This window comes from Oncorhynchus tshawytscha, linkage group LG07, assembly GCF_018296145.1.
Source record: "Oncorhynchus tshawytscha isolate Ot180627B linkage group LG07, Otsh_v2.0, whole genome shotgun sequence".
Classification (NCBI taxonomy): domain Eukaryota; kingdom Metazoa; phylum Chordata; class Actinopteri; order Salmoniformes; family Salmonidae; genus Oncorhynchus; species Oncorhynchus tshawytscha.
The window spans coordinates 22907651-22927410 of NC_056435.1; the positions used below are offsets into that span (position 1 = coordinate 22907651).

The 19760-nt window shown below is 43.1% G+C and overlaps 1 protein-coding gene across 12 annotated transcripts in view; it reads left to right on the forward strand.

Moving 5' to 3' along the window:
• LOC112255228 (R3H domain-containing protein 2) overlaps positions 1 to 7531 on the forward strand; it is a 74007-nt gene extending 66476 nt beyond the window's left edge. For all 12 annotated transcript variants that reach the window (XM_042324187.1, XM_042324195.1, XM_042324192.1 and 9 more), the window contains 5 exons: positions 208 to 377; positions 515 to 662; positions 5221 to 5312; positions 5456 to 5540; positions 5820 to 7531. In XM_042324187.1, coding sequence (XP_042180121.1) covers positions 208 to 377; positions 515 to 662; positions 5221 to 5312; positions 5456 to 5540; positions 5820 to 6199 — 875 coding nt within the window. In that variant the 3' untranslated portion in view covers positions 6200 to 7531. The remainder of the gene's footprint in view (positions 1 to 207; positions 378 to 514; positions 663 to 5220; positions 5313 to 5455; positions 5541 to 5819) is intronic.
• The last annotated feature ends 12229 nt before the right edge of the window (positions 7532 to 19760 follow it).

Below are 19760 nucleotides of genomic sequence, written 5' to 3' on the forward strand. Positions count from 1 at the left end.
GGTTGCAACATACTGTACATGGGCCATTGCAAATAGAAATTCCACAAAGAGAGCTAACATTATTCTTAACTCTACGGAAAGTGTGTTCTCCACTATATATTTTTCAGGACACTTGACTACATTGTGTCATACTAAATGTGGCCTTGCCTGGATTGAAGAACACTGCTGCACTGTGTAACTTCATTCAACTTTGTCTGTGTGCTACAGGAGTGCCACCCCCAGGCCCCGGGGTGATGGTCATGCAGCTTAGCGTCCCCAACGGACCGCAGCCTACCCAGAACCCTCCTCTGGTACAGTGGAACCCCTGCAAATACTACAGCCTAGAGCAGAGGCCCAGCAAGCCTGGAGAACTCTACAAACCTGACAACACACAACAGGTACACTATACCACTATGCTCATACCTCTCTCACTCACATTCACTCATTCACATACATGCAATACAGCATACACATACTGTATAGCATTCATGTAAAGGATCCTTGCAGAGTTCTGACCCCCCCCTTTCCTTTCCAGGCCAGTACTCAGATGAGCAGTCCCCTGGCCTCCCCTACCCAGTCCCCCACTCTCTCCCCCTCAGGCAGCGTGAGCAGCGTCTGTCCTGGCCTCGGCCCCCTGCCCCTACTGTCACAGTTCCCCCGGCCCGGACCAGGACCTGCGCAAGGTAACAACACACGGGCACACACACACACACACACACACACACACACACACACACACACACACACAGGTGTGCAGTCACACACAGGTGTGCAGTCACACACAGTCACGCTTGTGCATACACATATGTATATACAATGCATTCGGAAAGTTTTCAGACCCCTTGACCTTTTCCATATTTTATGTTATAGCCTTATTCTAAAATTGACAATTTTTTCCCCCCTTATCAATCTACACACAATACCCCAAAATGACAGCAAATACAGGTTTTTATACATTGTTGCACATTTATAAAAAAAAAACATTGAAATCACTTATTTAAGTTATTAAGTATTCAGAACCTTTGCTATGAGACTCAAAATTGAGCTCAGGTGCAACCTGTTCCCATTGATCATCCTTGATGTTTCTACAATTTGGAGTCCACCTGTGGTTAATTCAATTGATTGGACGTGACTTGGAAAGGCACACACCTGTCTATATAACGTCCCACAGTTGACAGTGCATGTCAGAGCAAAAACCAAGCCATGAGGTCGAAGGAATTGTCTTCATAGCTCAGAGACAGGATTTTGTCGAGGCACGAATCTAGAGAAGGGTACCAAAACAGTTCTGCAGCATTTAAGGTCCCCAAGAACACAGTGCCCTCGATAATTCTTAAATGGAAGAAGTTTGGGACTAACAAGACTCTTCCTACAGCTGGCTACCTGGCCAAACTGAGCAATCAGGGAAAAGGGCCTTGGTCAAGGAGGTGACCAAGAACCTGATGGTCACTCTGACCGAGCTCCAGAGTTCCCCTGTGCAGATGGGAGAACCTTCCTGAAGGACAACCATCTCTGCAGCACTCCACCAATAAAGCCTTTATGGTAGCCAGACTGAAGCCACTCCTCAGTAAAAGGCAAATGACAGCCCGCTTGGAGTTTGCCAAAAGGCACCTAAAGAACTTTCAGACCATGAGAAACAAGATTATCTGGTCTGATGAAACCCAGATTGAACTCTTTGGCCTGAAAGCCAAGCGTCATGTCTGGAGGAAACCTGTCACCATCCCTACGGTGAAGCATTATGGTGGCAGCATCATGCTGTGGGGATATTTTTTCAGGGACTGGGAGACTAGTCAGAATCGAGGGAAAGATGAATTGAGCAAAGTACAGAGAGATCCTTGACGAAAACCTGCTCCATTGTGCTCATTACCTCAGACTGTTGCGAAGGTTTACCTTCCAACAGGACAAGGACCCTAAGCACATAGCCAAGACCACGCAGGAGTGGCTTCGGGACAAGTCTCAATGTCCTTGAGTGGCGCAGCTAGAGTCCGAACTTGAGCACGATCAAACATCTCTGGAGAGACCTGAAAATAGCTGTGCAGCGACTCTGCCCATCCAACCTGACAGGATCTGCAGAGACGAATGGGAGAAACTCCCCAAATACAGGTGTGCCAAGCTTGTAGTGTCATACCCAAGAAGACGTGAGGCTGTAATCGCTGCAAAAGGTGCTTCAACAAAGTTCTTTCTAAATTTTATTTATCCATTTGAAAAAAAAGGGGAAAAAAACAGTTTTTGCTTTGTCGTTATAGGTGTGTATTGTGTGTAAATTTAGAGAGAAACTATTTAATCATTTTTAGAATAAGGCTATAACATAAAGTGGAAAACATCAAGGGGTCTGAATACTTTCTGAATATACTGTACACTGAGTGTACACAACATTAAGAACACCTACGCTTTCCATGAGACTGACCAGGAGAAAGCTATGAACCCTTATTGATGTCACTTGTTAAATCCACTTCAATCGGTGTAGATGAAGGGGAGGAGATAGGTTAAATAATGATTTTTAAGCCTTGAGACAGTTGGGACATGGATTGTGTACAGGGTATGGTAGTAACTCAATATTTGGAAGATAAACCAATTTTATTGGTCACATACACATGGTTAGCAGATGTTATTGTGAGTGTAGCAAAATGCTTATGCTTTGAGATCCAACAGTGCAGCAGTATCTAACAGGTAATATCTAACAATTCCACAACAGACCCTAATACGCACAATCTAGTAAAGGAATGGGATGAAAATATATAAGTATAAAATATATGGATGAGCAGTGACAGAGCGGCTAAGATGCAATAGATGTTAAAGAATAGATAGTGAAGGATACAGTGCTGTTGAAGTCGGAAGTTTACATACACCTTAACCAAATACATTTAAACTCAGTTTTTCACAATTCCTGACATTTTAGTCCGAGTAAAAATTCCATGTCTTAGGTCAGTTAGGATCACCACTTTTATTTTAAGAATGTGAAATGTCAGCATAATAATAGTGATTTATTTCAGCTTTTATTTCTTTCATTACATTCCCAGTGGGTCAATTAGTATTTGGTAGCATTGCCTTTAAATTGCCTTTAAATTGTTTAACTTGGGTCAAACATTTGGGTAGCCTTCCACAAGCTTCCACAAGAAATTTGGCCCATTCCTCCTGACAGAGCTGGTGTAACTGAGTCAGGTTTGTAGGCCTCCTTACACACTTTTTCAGTTCAGCACACACATTTTCTAGAGGATTGAGGTCAGGGCTTTGTGATGGCCTCTCCAATACCTTGACTTTGTTGTCCTTAAGCCATTTTGCCACAACTTTGGAAGTGTGCTTGGGGTCATTGTCCATTTGGAAGACCCGTTTGCGACCAAGCGTTAACATCCTGCCTGACTGATGTTTTGAGATGCTGCTTCAATATGTCCACATAATTTTCCTTCCTCATGACGCCATCTATTTTGTGAAGCGCACCAGTCCCTCCTGCACCCCCACCCCTGTGCTTCACGGTTCGGATGGTGTTATGGCGGTTTTGGAGCAGTAGCTTCTTCCTTGCTGAGTGGCCTTTCAGGTTGTCGATACAGGACTCGTTTTACTGTGGATATAGATACTTTTGTACCTATTGTTCTGGGATTGATTTGCACTTTTCACACCAAAGTACTTTCATCTCTAGGAGACAGAACGCGTCTCCTTCCTGAGCGGTATGGCGGCAGCATGGTCCCATGGTGTTTATACTTGCGTACTATTGTTTGTACAGATGAACGTGGTACCTTCAGGCGTTTGGAAATTTCCCCTGAAGGGTGAACCAGATTTTTTTTTTATCTGAGGTCTTGGCTGATTTCTTTAGATTTTTTCCCCATGTCACGCAAAGAGCCACTGAGTTTGAAGGAAGGCCTTGAAATACATTCACAGGTACACCTCCAATTGACTCAGGCTAATTAACATTATTTATCAGAAGCTTCTAAAGCCATGACATACTTTTCTGGAATTTTCCAAGCTGTTTAAAGGCACAGTCAACTTAGTGTATGTAAACTTCTGACCCACTGGAATTGTGACACAGGGAATTATAAGGTAAGCAATTGTTGGAAAAATTACTTTTCATGCACAAAGATGTCCTAACCGACTTTCCAAAACTGTAGTTTGTTAACAAGACATTTGTGGAGTGGTTGAAACACTTCGTTGGAGTCATTAAAACTTGTTTATGTAAACTTCCAACTTCAACTGTATGAAAGCCTTCAGACAGATTTAAACAAGTTTAAATGAGTTTCCCCACAGAAGAGATATGAGAGCATTCAAGTTTCCCCACGACTGCTCCACCAGCGCGCATGCATTGTTCCCCCAGCCAATCGCGCAGACCAAAGAGCCGGTGATGAAGGAGTTTGCTTCTGCTGCAGCGTTTGCTGTAAAATATAACACGGCCCCTCGGTTAAGATAAAACCCTGGTCCTTTATCTTTCACCCACTTCCACTCTGACCTGTTCATGACCTTTCCATCTCGTCTTTGGCCAGCCACTAATAGGCCCGAGAACCTGACTTTGCATCACCTTACCCTTATGGCTGGCACTGACCCAGACACACACACACACACACACATCTCATGTATAACATGCCCTCTCACTAGTGCTGAGCAATTAGTGCTTTTTGAGGTCGATTACGGTGCAATTTTCCTTTTAAAACGTTAAATGCACTATGTATTATGTGGGTAGAATGCTGTAACACAGAATAAAACAATGAATTGAAGTCACATGATGGTTATGACTGCCCATTACTGCTTATCACTTAACAACCATCATTTATTTACTTGAATACAATATTTCATATGTGTATATTACGTTTGTTTTATTAGATGACTTTGTTTCATTCCAGGTATTTTAATATCTATAGAGCTGCTACTTATGCAGTCAGACAAAATCACTATTTTAGTAGTTCTTCAGAGTAAATCAGGTTTACTTTTGACTGACTGCTGAACACAAACTATCCATCACTTACATCATGTATTTTCTTGTGCATTCTTGTCACAGACCGGACAAGTACTGTAGGCGCGCAATGGGTTAAGGTCATAGTTTATCACAAATTTTTTTTTGTAATTAACCATGTGGATTATTGGCCTGTTGGAAACTGCAACTCCCTACTACATTGCACAGTTCAGGTTTGATCTGATTTACCTCTCGCTCACAGAGGAAGAACAAAAACTAAATGGAATTCAAATAATTGAACCGACATTAGTCAATTCGTATTTTAGCATGTGTATGTTTGTGCTGTGTCCCGTGTGTGTGTGCAGGTGATGGGCGCTACTCTCTTTTGGGCCAGCCTCTCCAGTATAGCCTATGTCCCCCTCTCATGCACAGCCAGACCAACTACAGCTCGCATCAGGTACTACTTCTCTCCATCCCTCCCTTCTCACCCCCCTTGAAGCGCACTGCCGCTACCCCTCCATCCATCCATCTCTCCACTCCATTCCTGCATATCTACTAGCCTGTAACCTTGTTGACACTTTAGCTGTTGGTGTGTTGCAGAGCCAAGTAGGAATGAAGCATGGTGCAAGAGGGAAGAGGCAGACACTGAAGTCTCAATCTACAGACCTGGGCACCACTGACGTAGGTAAGACAACAGACACAGACGTCTTCATTACGGTCGATGTGGTATATCTGCAGTATATTTTGTACTTTCAAGATCCAGATGACCTCGACTCAAGGTTTGTGCCTACGATTCAATACACTTGACTTACGCCCTGCACACACACATGCACACGCACATCCAGAACACAAATTCTTGGTTTTTGTATTAACTAATTTATTTAATTTTGCCAGACAGGTCAATTAAGAACAAATTATTATTTACATTGTATTAGTGTCTGATCTTTCTCCTCCCTGTCTCCAGTGGTGAGTCGGGTGCTGGAGGTGACCGATCTCCCGGAGGGCATTAGTCGTCCGGAGGCTGAGAAGCTCTTCAACCAGCTTTCCATGTGTGGTGCCAAAATCCAGTGGCTCAAGGACCCGGTGGCAGGGGGCCGTGGAGGTTATGGTGGCCCGGGAGTGCATCACGGCCCTGGGCATTGTCCTGGGGCTGGAGGGGGGAAGGGTGATGGCCCCGGCAGTGACCCAGCTCACCTCTACACGGTGGTGGCTGTGTTCCCCTCCACCATGGCTGCACAGAGTGCTTCTTTTAAACTCAACAACAGTGGGGTCAGCCTCTTCAAACTGAGGGCCGCCAAAAAGAACTATGACCTGAGAGTACTGGAGAGGGCCAGCTCCCAGTGAAAAGAGAGGGGGATGAAGAAAAATACTTTTGGAAATGAGGAGTGGAAAGGAGTTGGACTGAGGGGACTGGACAGTTTTTGGACAAACGAGAAAAGATGGTTAAGACATTAAAGGGATGAGGTGAACACAGAACACAAATGGAGAGGATGGTGTTTGCAAATGATAAAATAATTTTTTGTTTTTGATTGTTTTATTTTATATTATTGATACCTGAAGAGCACATAAGACACGTGAGCATGTGGATCACTGTTGCCATAAATGGGTGCCATCTCTCACACACACACACACACACACACACACACACACACACACACACTCTTATGTACAGACAGGCAACAGGATCACGTAGCACACACCTGAACACACTGGACAGTTCAACCTCAGTCCATCCTTCCCCTGCTCTCCTCCAGCCTTCCTCCTTTTTCTGTCTATACTTTCTCTTTCCTCTTCCTCACTCTCCCTCCCATCGCCCCACTCTTAGGCGCACATATTTATGCACAGTCACTCTTTCTATTTTTTTCTATTACTCTCATACCCTCTCGCCACTTGTCTCATACTCTTTCATGCTCTCTTCCTCTGCTTACCCCCACTCACTCCTCTCTCTCCTCTGGCTTTCTGTTTGCCTTATACTGCTGTTGTGGGTTTCTGTATTGCGCTATTTTTCTCAGAAGAGTATTGTTCTTTTGCGGTTCGATATATTTATATAAGTGATGTAAGGAATAAATCTATATATTCAGTGATTTTTTTTTTTTTTTCCAGTGTGGGTAAGTTTAGGATCCCCTTTCTGATACCCTCTCAACCTGTTCCTTCTGCCCCCTTTTCTCCTACCTCACAACTCCAACTTTACCCCTTCCTACCCTTACCCCTCTTACCCTGTTCTATCCTACCCCCACTACCATACCCTCCTCTACCCTTACTCTCCCAACCTACCCCATTGTCCAAATGTACCCTGTGCTCCCCCTACCCTGTTACTACTTACCCATTCTCCCCCACCCCACTCCCCATAATTACCCCTTTCCACCGCCCCTCTATCCCTAATTACCCCATATACCCCTACCTTACGATCCCAATTTACCCCATGTGTCCCCCACCCAAACTACCTTTCTCCCCTACCCCTCTTAACCCAATATACCCCACAACTTACCTCATTCTGCTGTTGACCCTCTAACCCCCTCTCTCATCCTCATTGTGCTTGTGTTTTTCGTTGACAGCTGTGCAGAACGTATCAGATTAAATAGTTAAAAGTGCACAATGATTGCATAATGTCTGCTGTAAATTTTATTTAATGTTATTTTTTTGTTTGTTTTTAAAAATATAAAAGCAAAAAAAATATATTTGTTGTCATTGTTTTAACAGATCTGGGTGGAATCTTTGCTGTTAGATTTATTTAAGCAATATGAATCATGAGATTGAGGTGTGTTTTGCAGTTTATGGTTTATTTCTTCTATCCAAGGAATTTAAGAAGTTCTGGGGGTATCAAGAAGCAAGTTGCTACTTTTTAAATTCCTTTCTTCTGTCCCATGGAATTAAATAGAACACTGTGTATTATACACTCAGTGGCCAGTTAATTAGGAATTTAAGAAGTTCTGGGGGTATCAAGAAGCAAGTTGCTCCTTTTTAAATTCCTTTCTTCTGTCCCATGGAATTAAATAGAACACTGTGTATTATACACATCTAGTACCAGATCAGACCCCTCTTTGCCTCCTGAACAGCCTGAATTCTTCGGGGCATAGCGTTAAAAAGCCGCCTAATTGGTTTCAAATTAAATGTTATTTGTCACATGCGCCGTATACAACTGGTGTAGATCTTACAGTTAAATGCTTCCCTACAAGCCCTACACGCATCAAGACCCTAACGTGGGCCAGGATACATACCCCACACCAGGACACCAGCTTATACTGTTGACACCAGGCAGGATGGGACCATGGACTCATGCTGCTTACGCCAAATCTTGACTGCCATTGTAACAGTATAACTTTAGACAGTCCCCTCGCCCGACCTGGGCGCGAACCAGGGACCCTCTGCACACGTCAACAGTCACCCTCGAAGCATCGTTACCCATCGCTCCACAAAAGCCGCGGCCCTTGCAGAGCAAGGGGAACCATTACTTCAAGGTCTCAGAGCAAGTGACTTCACCGATTTGAAATGCTATTAGCGCGCACCACCGCTAACCATTTCACATCCGTTACACTCGCTCCCTTTTGACCTCCTTTTCTGCAGCAACCAGTGATCTGGGTCACGGCACCAATGTAACAGTATAACTTTAGACCGCCCCCTCGCCCCGACCTGGGCGCGAACCAGGGACCCTCTGCACATGTCAACAGTGACCCTCAAAGCATTGTTACCCATCGCTCCACAAAAGCCGCGGCCCTTGCAGAGCAAGGGGAACCACTACTTCAAGGTCTCAGAGCAAGTGACGTCACCGATTGAAATGCTATTAGCGCGCACCACCGCTAACTAGCTAGCCATTTCACATCCGTTACACCATCAGCATGATGCAACAAGAACTTGGATTTGTCGGACCAGTCAATGTTTTTCCACTCATTTGTCCAGTGTTGGTGATCGCGTGCCCACTAGAGACACTTGTTTTTAGCTGATAGGAGTGGAACCCTGTGTGGTTGTCTGCTATAATAGCCCATCCGCGAAAAGGATCGACGAGTTGTGCGTTCTACGATGCCGTTCTGCACACTGCTGTTGAACTGCGCTGTTATTTAATATGCGCTGTTATTTAATCTGCACTGTCCGCCTGTTATTTAATCTGCCTGTTAGCTTGCACAATTCTTGCCATTCTCCTCCAACCTCTCTCACCAATGTGCTGTTTTAGCCCACAGGACTGATGCTGACTGGATGTTTTTTTGTTTGTCGCACCAGTCCCTGTAAACCCTAGACACTGTTGTGCGTGAAATACCCAGGAGGCCAGCCGTTTCTGAGATACTGGATCTGGCACCAAAGATCATACCATGCTCAAAGTTGCGTAGGTTACTCATTTTGCCCTTTCTAACGTTATATTGAACAGTAACTTCATGCCTGTCTGCCTGCTTTATATAGCAAGTCACTGCCACATCGCTCAGTGTCCATTTTCGTGAATGTGGCAGTGTACCTACTCAACTGGCCACTGAGTGTATACAGTGCATTCGGAAAGTATTCAGACCCCTTTTTCCACATTTTGTTACGTTAAAGCCTTGTTCTACAATGGAAAAAAGGAAAGCTGGCACCATCTCAACAGTGAAGCATGTGGCAGCACCATGCTGTGGGGATGTTTTTCAGTTGCAGGGACTGGGAGACTAGACTGGATCGAGAAAAAGATGAATGGAGCAAAATACAGAGAGATCCTTGGTGAAGACCTGCTCTATAGTGCTCAGGACCTCACTGGGGCGAAGGTTCACCTTCCAACAGGATAATGACCCTAAGCACACAACCAAGACAATGCAGGTGTGGCTTCGGGACAGGTCTCAATGTCCTTGAGTGGCCTAGCCAGAGGCCGGACTTGAACCCAATCAAACATCTCTGGAGAGATTTGAAAATAGCTGTGCTGAGACACTTCCCATCCAACCTGACCAAGCTTGAAAGGATCTGCAGAGAAGAATGGAAGAAATTTCCCAAATATAGTTGTGCCAAGCTTGTAGCGTCATACCCAAGAAGACTCTAGACTCTATAATCGCTGCTAAAGGTGCTTCAACAAAGTACTGAGTAAAGGGTCTGAATGCTTATGTAAATGTGATATTTCAGGTTTTTTGATACATTTGCAAACATTTCTAAAAACCTGTTTTTGCTTTGTCATTATGGGGTATTTTGTGTAGTTTGAGGAAAACAATTTAATCCATTTTAGAATAAGGCTATAACGTAAAAAAAGAAGTGTGAAATCATTCGGTCTGAATACATCCCAATGCGCCCTAGCTCTATGTTCTATCCCCTCTAGAATCCTGAAGTGAGTCACCTGTTGACGTCAGCATCACTGGACAGATGTAATGACTTTGATTGACACATCTCTAAACTGTACAATCTCCCTGTCCAGTTCACTGTTGAAGGTACAACAACGCTGTTTGAGTTCGGGGACATGCATACTGGAGTTAATTTGATTTATTAACAATGTTTACCATGTGATGCTGAAGCAAGGCCCTGGGTGAGGTATTAGGCCTTAAATGCAAACACTCAACACTTCTAAATTACCAGATGGTCACCAATGTCATTGATTGGAAATTCACATTCTAAGATTGTGAGTCATGTAATATATACTTTGGTAAAGAAAAGGTTTCTCCTGTATTTTCTGCTACTCTGCTGTCTGACACACGCACACATGCCCTCTTACATGCCCACACAAATTCCACAATAAACAGGGTTGGGCTACACCATTACTCACTCAATCTCCCACCTGTTGAACCCCATTTGGACAGTTGACTCTGTGTCTCAAATGGCACCCTGTTCCCCTACATAGTGCACTACTGGGTCCTGGTCAAACATATTGCACTACTGGGTCCTGGTCAAAAGTAGTGCACTATGTAGGAAATAGGGTGGCATTTGAGAAGTTGACTATGTAAAGACCCAAACGAAGGACCTATGATGCCACCCATGTTTTTATAGGACAGAGCTTGAGTTGAGTAGACCGTTCTGGCTGGATGCGGACCTCTTCAGCTGCTGAGGAACTTTCAGAAGCAAGGTGATCCCACCCCATTGTCAAAAGGAAGTTGAGTATTTAGGATGCCTTTATGCAGTAATAAATCACTTGTAATAAGAATATATACAATTCATTTTGTACATGATGTATGTCATTACCCTTGATGTACCCTGTTCTGTTGTCCACTTGTGTACTAAATTGACAGTAAAATAGTCTATAATAAGTACCATGATCATAGATTTATAGAACTACTTTGGCTACAGCAAATGCCAAGGTAGCTAGCTACATGTCCTAATAAAAGGGCATGGGAACATGGTAAATACACAGTAGTTACAAGTGAATGTATTTGTTTGTTGTATGGCACAGTAGTCACGAGCAGCAGTAGCAGCTTTAGCAGTGGCTTGTTTGTCTCGACAGCATCTTACAGCTCCCTCTGCTGTTCCACAGACGCCAGGACTTGACCAAAGAGCATAGTGACACAGTGGCTACGTTTGACACTTTTAATATCCTCTTCAACAGATTTGTTTTTAAATCCAGAGAGATTTTGATTGGGACTATTTGTCTCATATTTTTCACTTATTTGTTGTCCACATAATATATTTGTTGCAAATATTTTGTCCTTGACATGTATTGTTCAGTCCGACCTTCCAAATTGGACGATAAAGGACTCCCACTGTGGATATCCATGACAACCCTCCAGCCCCTCAGAACTTAGTCAGAGGAGGCGGGAAACACAGTGGGACCTGCACTGTTGGAGCTGTGAGGACCACTGTGTGTCAGACTGACAGAAGTAGTGCACTATATAGGAAATAGGGTGCCATTTGAGAGTTTTGAGTGTTCTCAGTCAGTCTGACACAGTGGTCCCCACATTCCCCAACTAGCTAACACACCAAATAATGTGTGAACAATAGGCAGGTATTAAACAGTTAGTGAGAATTGAGCTACTCAATTGAGCTCCTGGCAACAGTTTTAATCCTGGTTGTGTGGGGGGCATTGGGCTTTCAGTGTGTGTTTGTCAAGTTTATTTAGGAACAATGTCACTCTCCATTAATAACAAATGGCATTTCTCTGTATCTCTATTGAAGGTTATTTTAGGAGCCCCCCCCCACTAATTCCCCAAATGAAATCAAATATTTTAGCAGATGTTATTGCGGGTGTAGCGAAATGCTTGTGTTCCTAGCTCCAACAGTGCAGTATCTAACAATTCACAAGAATATACAAAGCGAAAAGTAAAATGTCATTTATAAATATTAGGACGAGGAATGTCAGAGGCATTGACTAAATACAGTACAATGTAATACAGTATATACATATGAGATGAGTAAAGCAGTACGTAAACATTATTAAAGTGGCAAGTGATTCCATGGTGTTGAGATAGAAGCTGTTTTTCATTCTCTCGGTCCCAGATTTGATTCACTTGCACTGACCTCGCCTTATGGATGATAGCGTGAGAGTGAACAGGCTGGGGTGGTTGGTCCTTAATGATATTTTTATTTTTATTTAACCCTTTATTTAACCAAGTAGGCTAGTTGAGAACAAGTTCTCATTTACAACTAAGATAACGCAAAGCAGTGCGCCACAAACATCAACACAGAGTTACACATGGAATAAACAAACATACAGAAAGAGTCTATATACAGTGCGTTCAAATGAGGTAAGATAAGGGAGGTAAAGGCAATAAATAGGCCACAGTGGTGCAATAATTTCAATTTAGCAATTAAACACTGGAGTGATAGATGTGCAGGAGATGAAGTAGAGATACTGGGGTGCAAATTAGCAAAAAATAAATAACAGTATGGGGATGAGGTAGTTGGATGGGCTATTTACAGATGTCTATGTATAGGTGCAGTGATCTGTGAGCTACTCTGACAGCTAGTGCTTAAAGTTAGTGAGGGAGATATGAGTCTCCAGCTTCAGTGATTTTTGCAATTAGTTCCAGTCATTGGCAACAGAGAACTGGAAGGAAAGGTGGCCAAAGGAGGAATTGGCTTTGGGGGTGACCAGTGAAACATACCTGCTGGAGCGCGTGCTGCTATGGTGACCAGTGAGCTAAGGCGGGGCTTTACCTAGCAAAGACTTAGATGACCTGGAGCCAGTGGGTTTGGCGATGGATATGAAGCGAGGGCTAGCCAACGAGAGCATACAGGTCACAGTGGTGGGTAGTATATGGGGCTTTGGTGACAAAACGGATGGCACTGTGATAGACTGAATCTAATTTGCTGAGTGGAGTGTTCGAGGCTATTTTGTAAATGACATCGTCGAAGTCAAGGATCGGCAGGATAGTCAGTTTTCGAGGGTATATTTGGCAGCATGAGTGAAGGATGCTTTGTTTTGCGAAATAGGAAGCCGATTCTAGATTACATTTTGGATTGGACATGCTTAATGTGAGTCTGGAAGGAGAGTTTACAGTCTAACCAGACACCTAGGTATTTTTAGTTGTCCACATATTCTAAGTGGGAACCGTCCAGAGTAGTGATGCTGGACAGGCGTGCAGGTGTGGGTAGCGATCGGTTGAAGCATTTAGTGCATTTGGTGCGAAGAACAGCATCCCAACCGTGAAGCACGGAGGTGGCAGCATCATGTTGTTGGGGGTGCTTTGCTGCAGGAGGGACTGGTGCTCTTAAAAAAATAGATGGAATCATAAGTCAAGAAAATGATGTGGATATATTGAAGCTACATCTCAAGACATCCGTCAGAAAGTTAAAGCTTGGTCACAAATGGGTCTTCCAAATGGACAATAACCCTAAGCATACTTCCAAAGTTGTGGCAAAATGGCTTAAGGACAACAAAGTAAAGGAATTGGAGTGGCCATCACAAAGCCCTCACCTCAATCCTGAAGAAAAATTGTGGGCAGAACTGAAAAAGCATGTGCGAGCAAGGAGGCCTACAAACCTGACTCAGTTACTTCAGCTCTGTCAGGAGGAATGGGCCAAAATTCACCCAACTTATTCTGGGAAGCTTGTGGAAGGCTACCCACAATGTTTGACCCAAGTTAGGGCTAGGGGCAAAACCCTGAATTTCCGGATGACTGACGTGCCCAAAGTAAATTGCCTGTTACTCAGGCCCATAAGCTAGGATATGTATATACTTTGGATAGAAAACATTCTGAAGTTTCTAAAACTGTTTAAATAATGTCTGTGAGTATAACAGAACTGATATGGCATGCAAAAACCAGAGGAAAATCCATCCGGGAAAATGTTTTTTTTATTTTAGGTCACAGGCCTTTTCAATGCAGGCCTATGGGAATAGCACCCAGATTGCAGCAATGGCTTCCAGTAGATGGCAACTGTCTTTAGACACGGTTTCAGGATTGTTTCTTGAAAAACGAACAAGTAGTTGTAGTTTATCCAAGGTGTTCTCATCAGGGCAGGTTGACTTTTGGCACGCGTGAACGAGGGTGCGCTCTTCATTATTTTCCTTTTCTATTGAACACTGTTCTTTCCACCTGAAATATGATTGTTTATTTACATATTAGGGTACCTGAGGATTGATTAGAAACAGTCTACCGGTAGGTTTTTGGATTCCTTTGTATGCATGTTGAAGGAGTGGATTACTGAAATCAATGGCACCAACTAAACCCAACTTTTTGGATATAAAGAAGGACTTGATCGAACAAAACGAACATTCATTGTGTAGATGGGACTCTTGGGATTGCAAACAGAGGAAGATCTTCAAAGGTAAGTGATTTATTTTATCGCTATTTGTAATTTTTGTGAAGCTGGTGCTGGTTGAAAAAGTATTTTGATGTGGGGCGCTGTCCTCAGATAATCACATGGTATGCTTTCACCGTAAAGCCTTTTTGAATTCTGACAACGCGATTGGATTATCAAGTTAAACTTTTAAATGGTGTAAGACACTTGTATGTTCATGAATGTTTAATATTACAATTTCGTCATTTGAATATGGCGCGCCCCAGCTTCACCAGATGTTGTCGGTTTTGATCCCGCTAGCGGGATCCGAGCCGTAAGAAACCATTTAAAGGCAATGCTACCAAACACTAATTGAGTGTATGTAAACTTCTGACCCACTGGGAATGTGATGAAAGAAATAAAAGCTGAAATAAATCATTCTCTCTACTATTATACTGACATTTCACATTCTTAAAATAAAGTGGTGATCCAAACTGACCTAAAACAGGGAATTTTTACTCGGATTAAATGTCAGGAATTGTGAAAAACCAAGTTTTTAAATGTATTTGGCTAAAGTGTATGTAAACTTCTGAATTCAACTGTACATGTAGGCAGGGATTAAGAGAATATGACTGGTAGCAGGATAAATAGTATTTAGTATAATTTTTATTTTATTGAGCCTTTTATTGAACTAGGCAAGTCAGTTAAGAACATATTCTTATTTTACAATGACAGCCTACCCCGGCCAAACCCTACCCTAACCCGGACAATGCTGGGCCAATTGTGCACCGCCCAATGGGACTCCAGATCCCACCAGATGTGATACAGCCCCGGATCGAACCAGGGTTGTAGTGACGCCTCTAGCACCGATGTAGTGCCTTAGAACGCTGCGCCAATAATAGTAAACAGTACGACAGCAGTCTATGTAAGTGTAATTGTGTGTGTGTGTGTGTGTGTGTGTGTTCAAGAGTGTCAGTATAAGTGTGATATGCGAATATGCATGTACACAAACAGGGTTGAAAAGTGACTGGTAGCAGTAATATATAAATACTTATGGTAATAAAAAGGATTAGTGGTGACCATTAGCAGGATAAATTGATAGATAGTAATGCCAATCAATGAACAGCAGTGTAGTGGTAATAATGAATCTAATCAATAATTATTTTAGCAGCATTGTATGTGTGGGGGGGAGCAGTAGCTGTTAGCCATTTAACAGTCTAATAGCCAGGGGATAGAAGCTGTTTAAGAGTCTGTTGGTCTGAGCCTTGATACACCGGTACCGCCTGCCAGATCGGACCATACAGAACAGTCTCGGGTGGCTGGAATCTTTGGCAATTTTGGGGTCTTTCTCACCCTCCCATCAGGGTGGTGAGTACTAGGAGGAAGAGGGAGTAGGAGGATGGTGGTGAGTCAGACTACACTCTTAGATACCTCAGCGGCACAGCTGGCATACCTCACACAGCATGCTAACAGAGGATAAACCGGTGCCAGTGCTAAGCTTTTACAAGTGTTTGTTTGTTCTGATAGGGAGCAGTGCTTGTATGACTATACATGGGATTGTTAAAGAATGGTGTGGCTGACGTGTGTGTTGTGTGACGTTTCACAAAGCAAACTGGGAGGGAAACAAGAAAGGAGATGGTTGCCGCAGATGACAAGGTAAGAGAGAGTGATGATGATGATAATGATAGTGAGTGACTGCCTGCTGTGTGTTGTCAGAATAAGAAGCCTCAGCCAGAGGGGAAGCTCGGTTTATTCTCTGCCTCACTAATACCTGGCACTGTAATGCATCAAGGCTGTGGAGAAAGAGGACCCGGAGTCATCACTGCCTAATAATTATACTGTAGCCTATAGTAATTCATACTTCATGTTCACCTAACTCCATGCACTGATTCACTCTCTCACTGTCCTGATGTCTCTCCATCTTGATCTTCATGTCAATCTTGATCTTGATCTGTGTGTTTGTTGTAGTGCAGGGGGACCGGATCACAGTGATAGATGACCCCAATGAGGGTCTGAATGACAAATCGATCCCTAACCCATACTACATTTAATGTAGATCTAAAAGGATTGGATAGGTTTCAGAAAAAAAAAGGTAGTAGATCCAGTGGTGTGTATACATGGATGCCAAGGGAAGCCAGGCTTCCCCAAATAATTGAATAAATCAATTACATTTAAAAATCTCTTTCTGTGTTTTCATAAAGGGGCTGAATCTCCCCGGAGAAAGGATCCAGAGTCCAGACCAATGGAGTATAACATGTTGCCACCGTAGCATTTGAATGATTTGTTACGGCCGCAAAGCTGTCATCAAGGCAAAGGGTGGCTACTTTGAATTTTTTTTAACACTTTTTGGTTACTATATGATTCCATATGTGTTATTTCATAGTTTTGATGTCTCCACTATTATTCTACAATGTAGAAAATATAAACAATTTTTTTTTTAAATTTGCAGACCAAATAAATGCTTCAGAGTTCAATTAACAGACGCATCTCAACATCAACTGTTCAGAGGAGACTGTGTGAATCAGGCATTCATGGTCGAATTGCTGCAAAGAAACCACTACTAAAGGACACCAATAAGACGAGACTTGCTTTGGCCAAGAAACACGAGCAATGGACATTAGACCGGTGGAAGTTTGTCATTTGGTCTGGAGTCCAAATTGAAGAATTTTGGTGTCTTTGAAACGCTGTGTGAGTGAACGGATGTTCTCCACATGCATGTTTATTTTCCACCATAAAGCATGGAGGAGGAGGTGTGATGGTATTGAGGTGCTTTGTTGGTGACACTGTCTGACATTTATTTTGAATTCAAGACCCCCTTAACCAGCAGTGCTACCACAGCATTCTGCAGCGATACGCCATCCCATTTGGTTTGGGCTTAGTGGGGCTGTCATTTGTTTTTCAACAGGACAATGACCCAACACACTTCCAGGCTGTGTAAGGGCTATTTGACCAAGAAGGAGAGTGATGGAGTGCTGCATCAGATGACCTGGCCTCCTCAATCCTCTGACCTCAACCAAATTGAGATGATTTTGGATGAGTTGGACCGCAGAATGAAGGAAAAGCAGCCAACAAGTGCTCAGCATATGTGGAAACTCCTTCAAGACTACTGGAAAAGCATTCCAGGTGAAGCTGGATGAAAGAATGCCAAGAGTGTGCAAAGCTGTCATCAAGGCAAAGGGTGGCTATTTGAACAATCTCAAATATAACATACATTTTGATTTGTTTAACACTTTTTTGTTTACTACAAGATTCCATATCTGTTATTTCATAGTTGTGATGTCTTCACTATTCTACAATGTAGAAAATAGTAAAAATAAAGAGAACCCTTGAATGAGTAGATGTTCTAAACCTTTTGACCGTATATATTCCAGTCACATATGTATGCATATTCCTATAATGGCTACTGTTATTTGGGTGTACATATTCCATGTTAGTATGTATATTCTTGCTGCTATATTTATGCATATTCCCATTGTACAATAAAACATAATAAAAGTACGTTTGAATGACACGGAGGGGCAGTTTTTACAGCTAATTCCGGTTTGCCAGAGGCTGATACCATGCAGGTGTTTGTTCACATGCATATACACACGCTCTCATTCAAATATACGCATACATGTAATGGTGCCAGACATGCACACAAACATATACCGCTGGCATTGTTGTTATGATTTTAGTTGTCCTTTGTGCTTTTGTTTTATTGCCAGGGAGGTGTAGCGGGTTGCATTGTTGTTTGCTGTTTTCTTCTGTCTTTTTCTTTTTTATCTTTTAGTTAATTTTCTTGGTTTGTTGGTGTATTGGGGGAGGGGGGTGTTTGGGGTGGGGAATGGAATGAATTGTATTTTTATTTTATTTTTCTTCTTGGTGGTGTGGTCTGTGGGAGGGGTCCCTGATGGTTGAGGGACAGCTATTGGGGAACTGTGGGGGATCTTGGAGGGTTCGGGTTCACTTTTTTTTGGCCTGGTGGGAGATCTGTCATTGTGCCCTTAAGCAGGGCATTGACCCTGGATGCTTCTGTGTGCCGCTCTGAATGGGAGTCTGTTGGAAGACTGGTGTGGTGTAGTTATTGAGCGGCTTCACTGCAAGTACATTGTATGTTTTGGATATTCAATCAACAACAAAAAAAGATACTTTGTACATCATATTTATGCGTGTTTTTACGGGTGGGCCTAATCCTGAATGCTGATTGGTTAAAAGTTACCACTGGCTAAATATACAGTGGGGAGAACAAGTATTTGATACTGATTTTGCAGGTTTTCCTACTTAAAAAGCATGTAGAGGTCTGTAATTGTTATCATAGGTACACTTCAACTGTGAGAGACGGAATCTAAAACAAAAATCCAGAAAATCACATTGTATGATTTTTAAGTAATTAATTTGCATTTTATTGCATGACATAAGTATTTGATCACCTACCAACCAGTAAGAATTCTGGCTCTCACAGACCAGTTTGTTTTTCTTTAAGAAGCCCTCCTGTTCTCCACTCATTACCTGTATTAACTGCACCTGTTTGAACTCGCTACCTGTATAAAAGACACCTATCCACACACTCAATCAAACAGACTCCAACCTCTCCACAATGGCAAAGACTAGAGAGCTGTGTAAGGACATCCGGGATCGAATTGTAGACCTGCACAAGGCTGGGATGGGCTACAGGACAATAGGCAAGCAGCTTGGTGAGAAGGCCACAACTGTTGGCGCAATTATTAGAAAATGGAAGAAGTTCAAGATGATGGTCAATCACCCTCGGTCTGGGGCTCCATGCAAGATCTCACCTCGTGGGGCATCAATGATCATGAAGGATCAGCCCAGAACTACACGTCAGGATCTGGTCAATGACCTGAAGAGAGCTGGGACCACAGTCTCAAAGAAAACCATTAGTAACACACTACGTCGTCATGGATTAAAATCCTGCAGCGCACGCAAGATCCCCCTGCTCAAGCCAGCGCATGTCCAGGCCCGTCTGAAGTTTGCCAATGACCATCTGGATGATCCAGACGAGGAATGGGAGAAGGTCATGTGTTCTGATGAGACAAAAATATAGTTTTTTTGGTCTAAACTCCACTCCCCGTGTTTGGAGGAAGAAGAAGGATGAGTACAACCCCAAGAACACCATCCCAACCATGAAGCATGGAGGTGGAAACATCATTCTTTGGGGATGCTTTTCTGCAAAGGGGACAGGACGACTGCACCGTATTGAGGGGAGGATGGATGGGGCCATGTATCGCGAGATCTTGGCCAACAACCTCCTTCCCTCAGTTAGAGCATTGAAGATTGGTCGTGGCTGGGTCTTCCAGCATAACAACGACCCGAAACA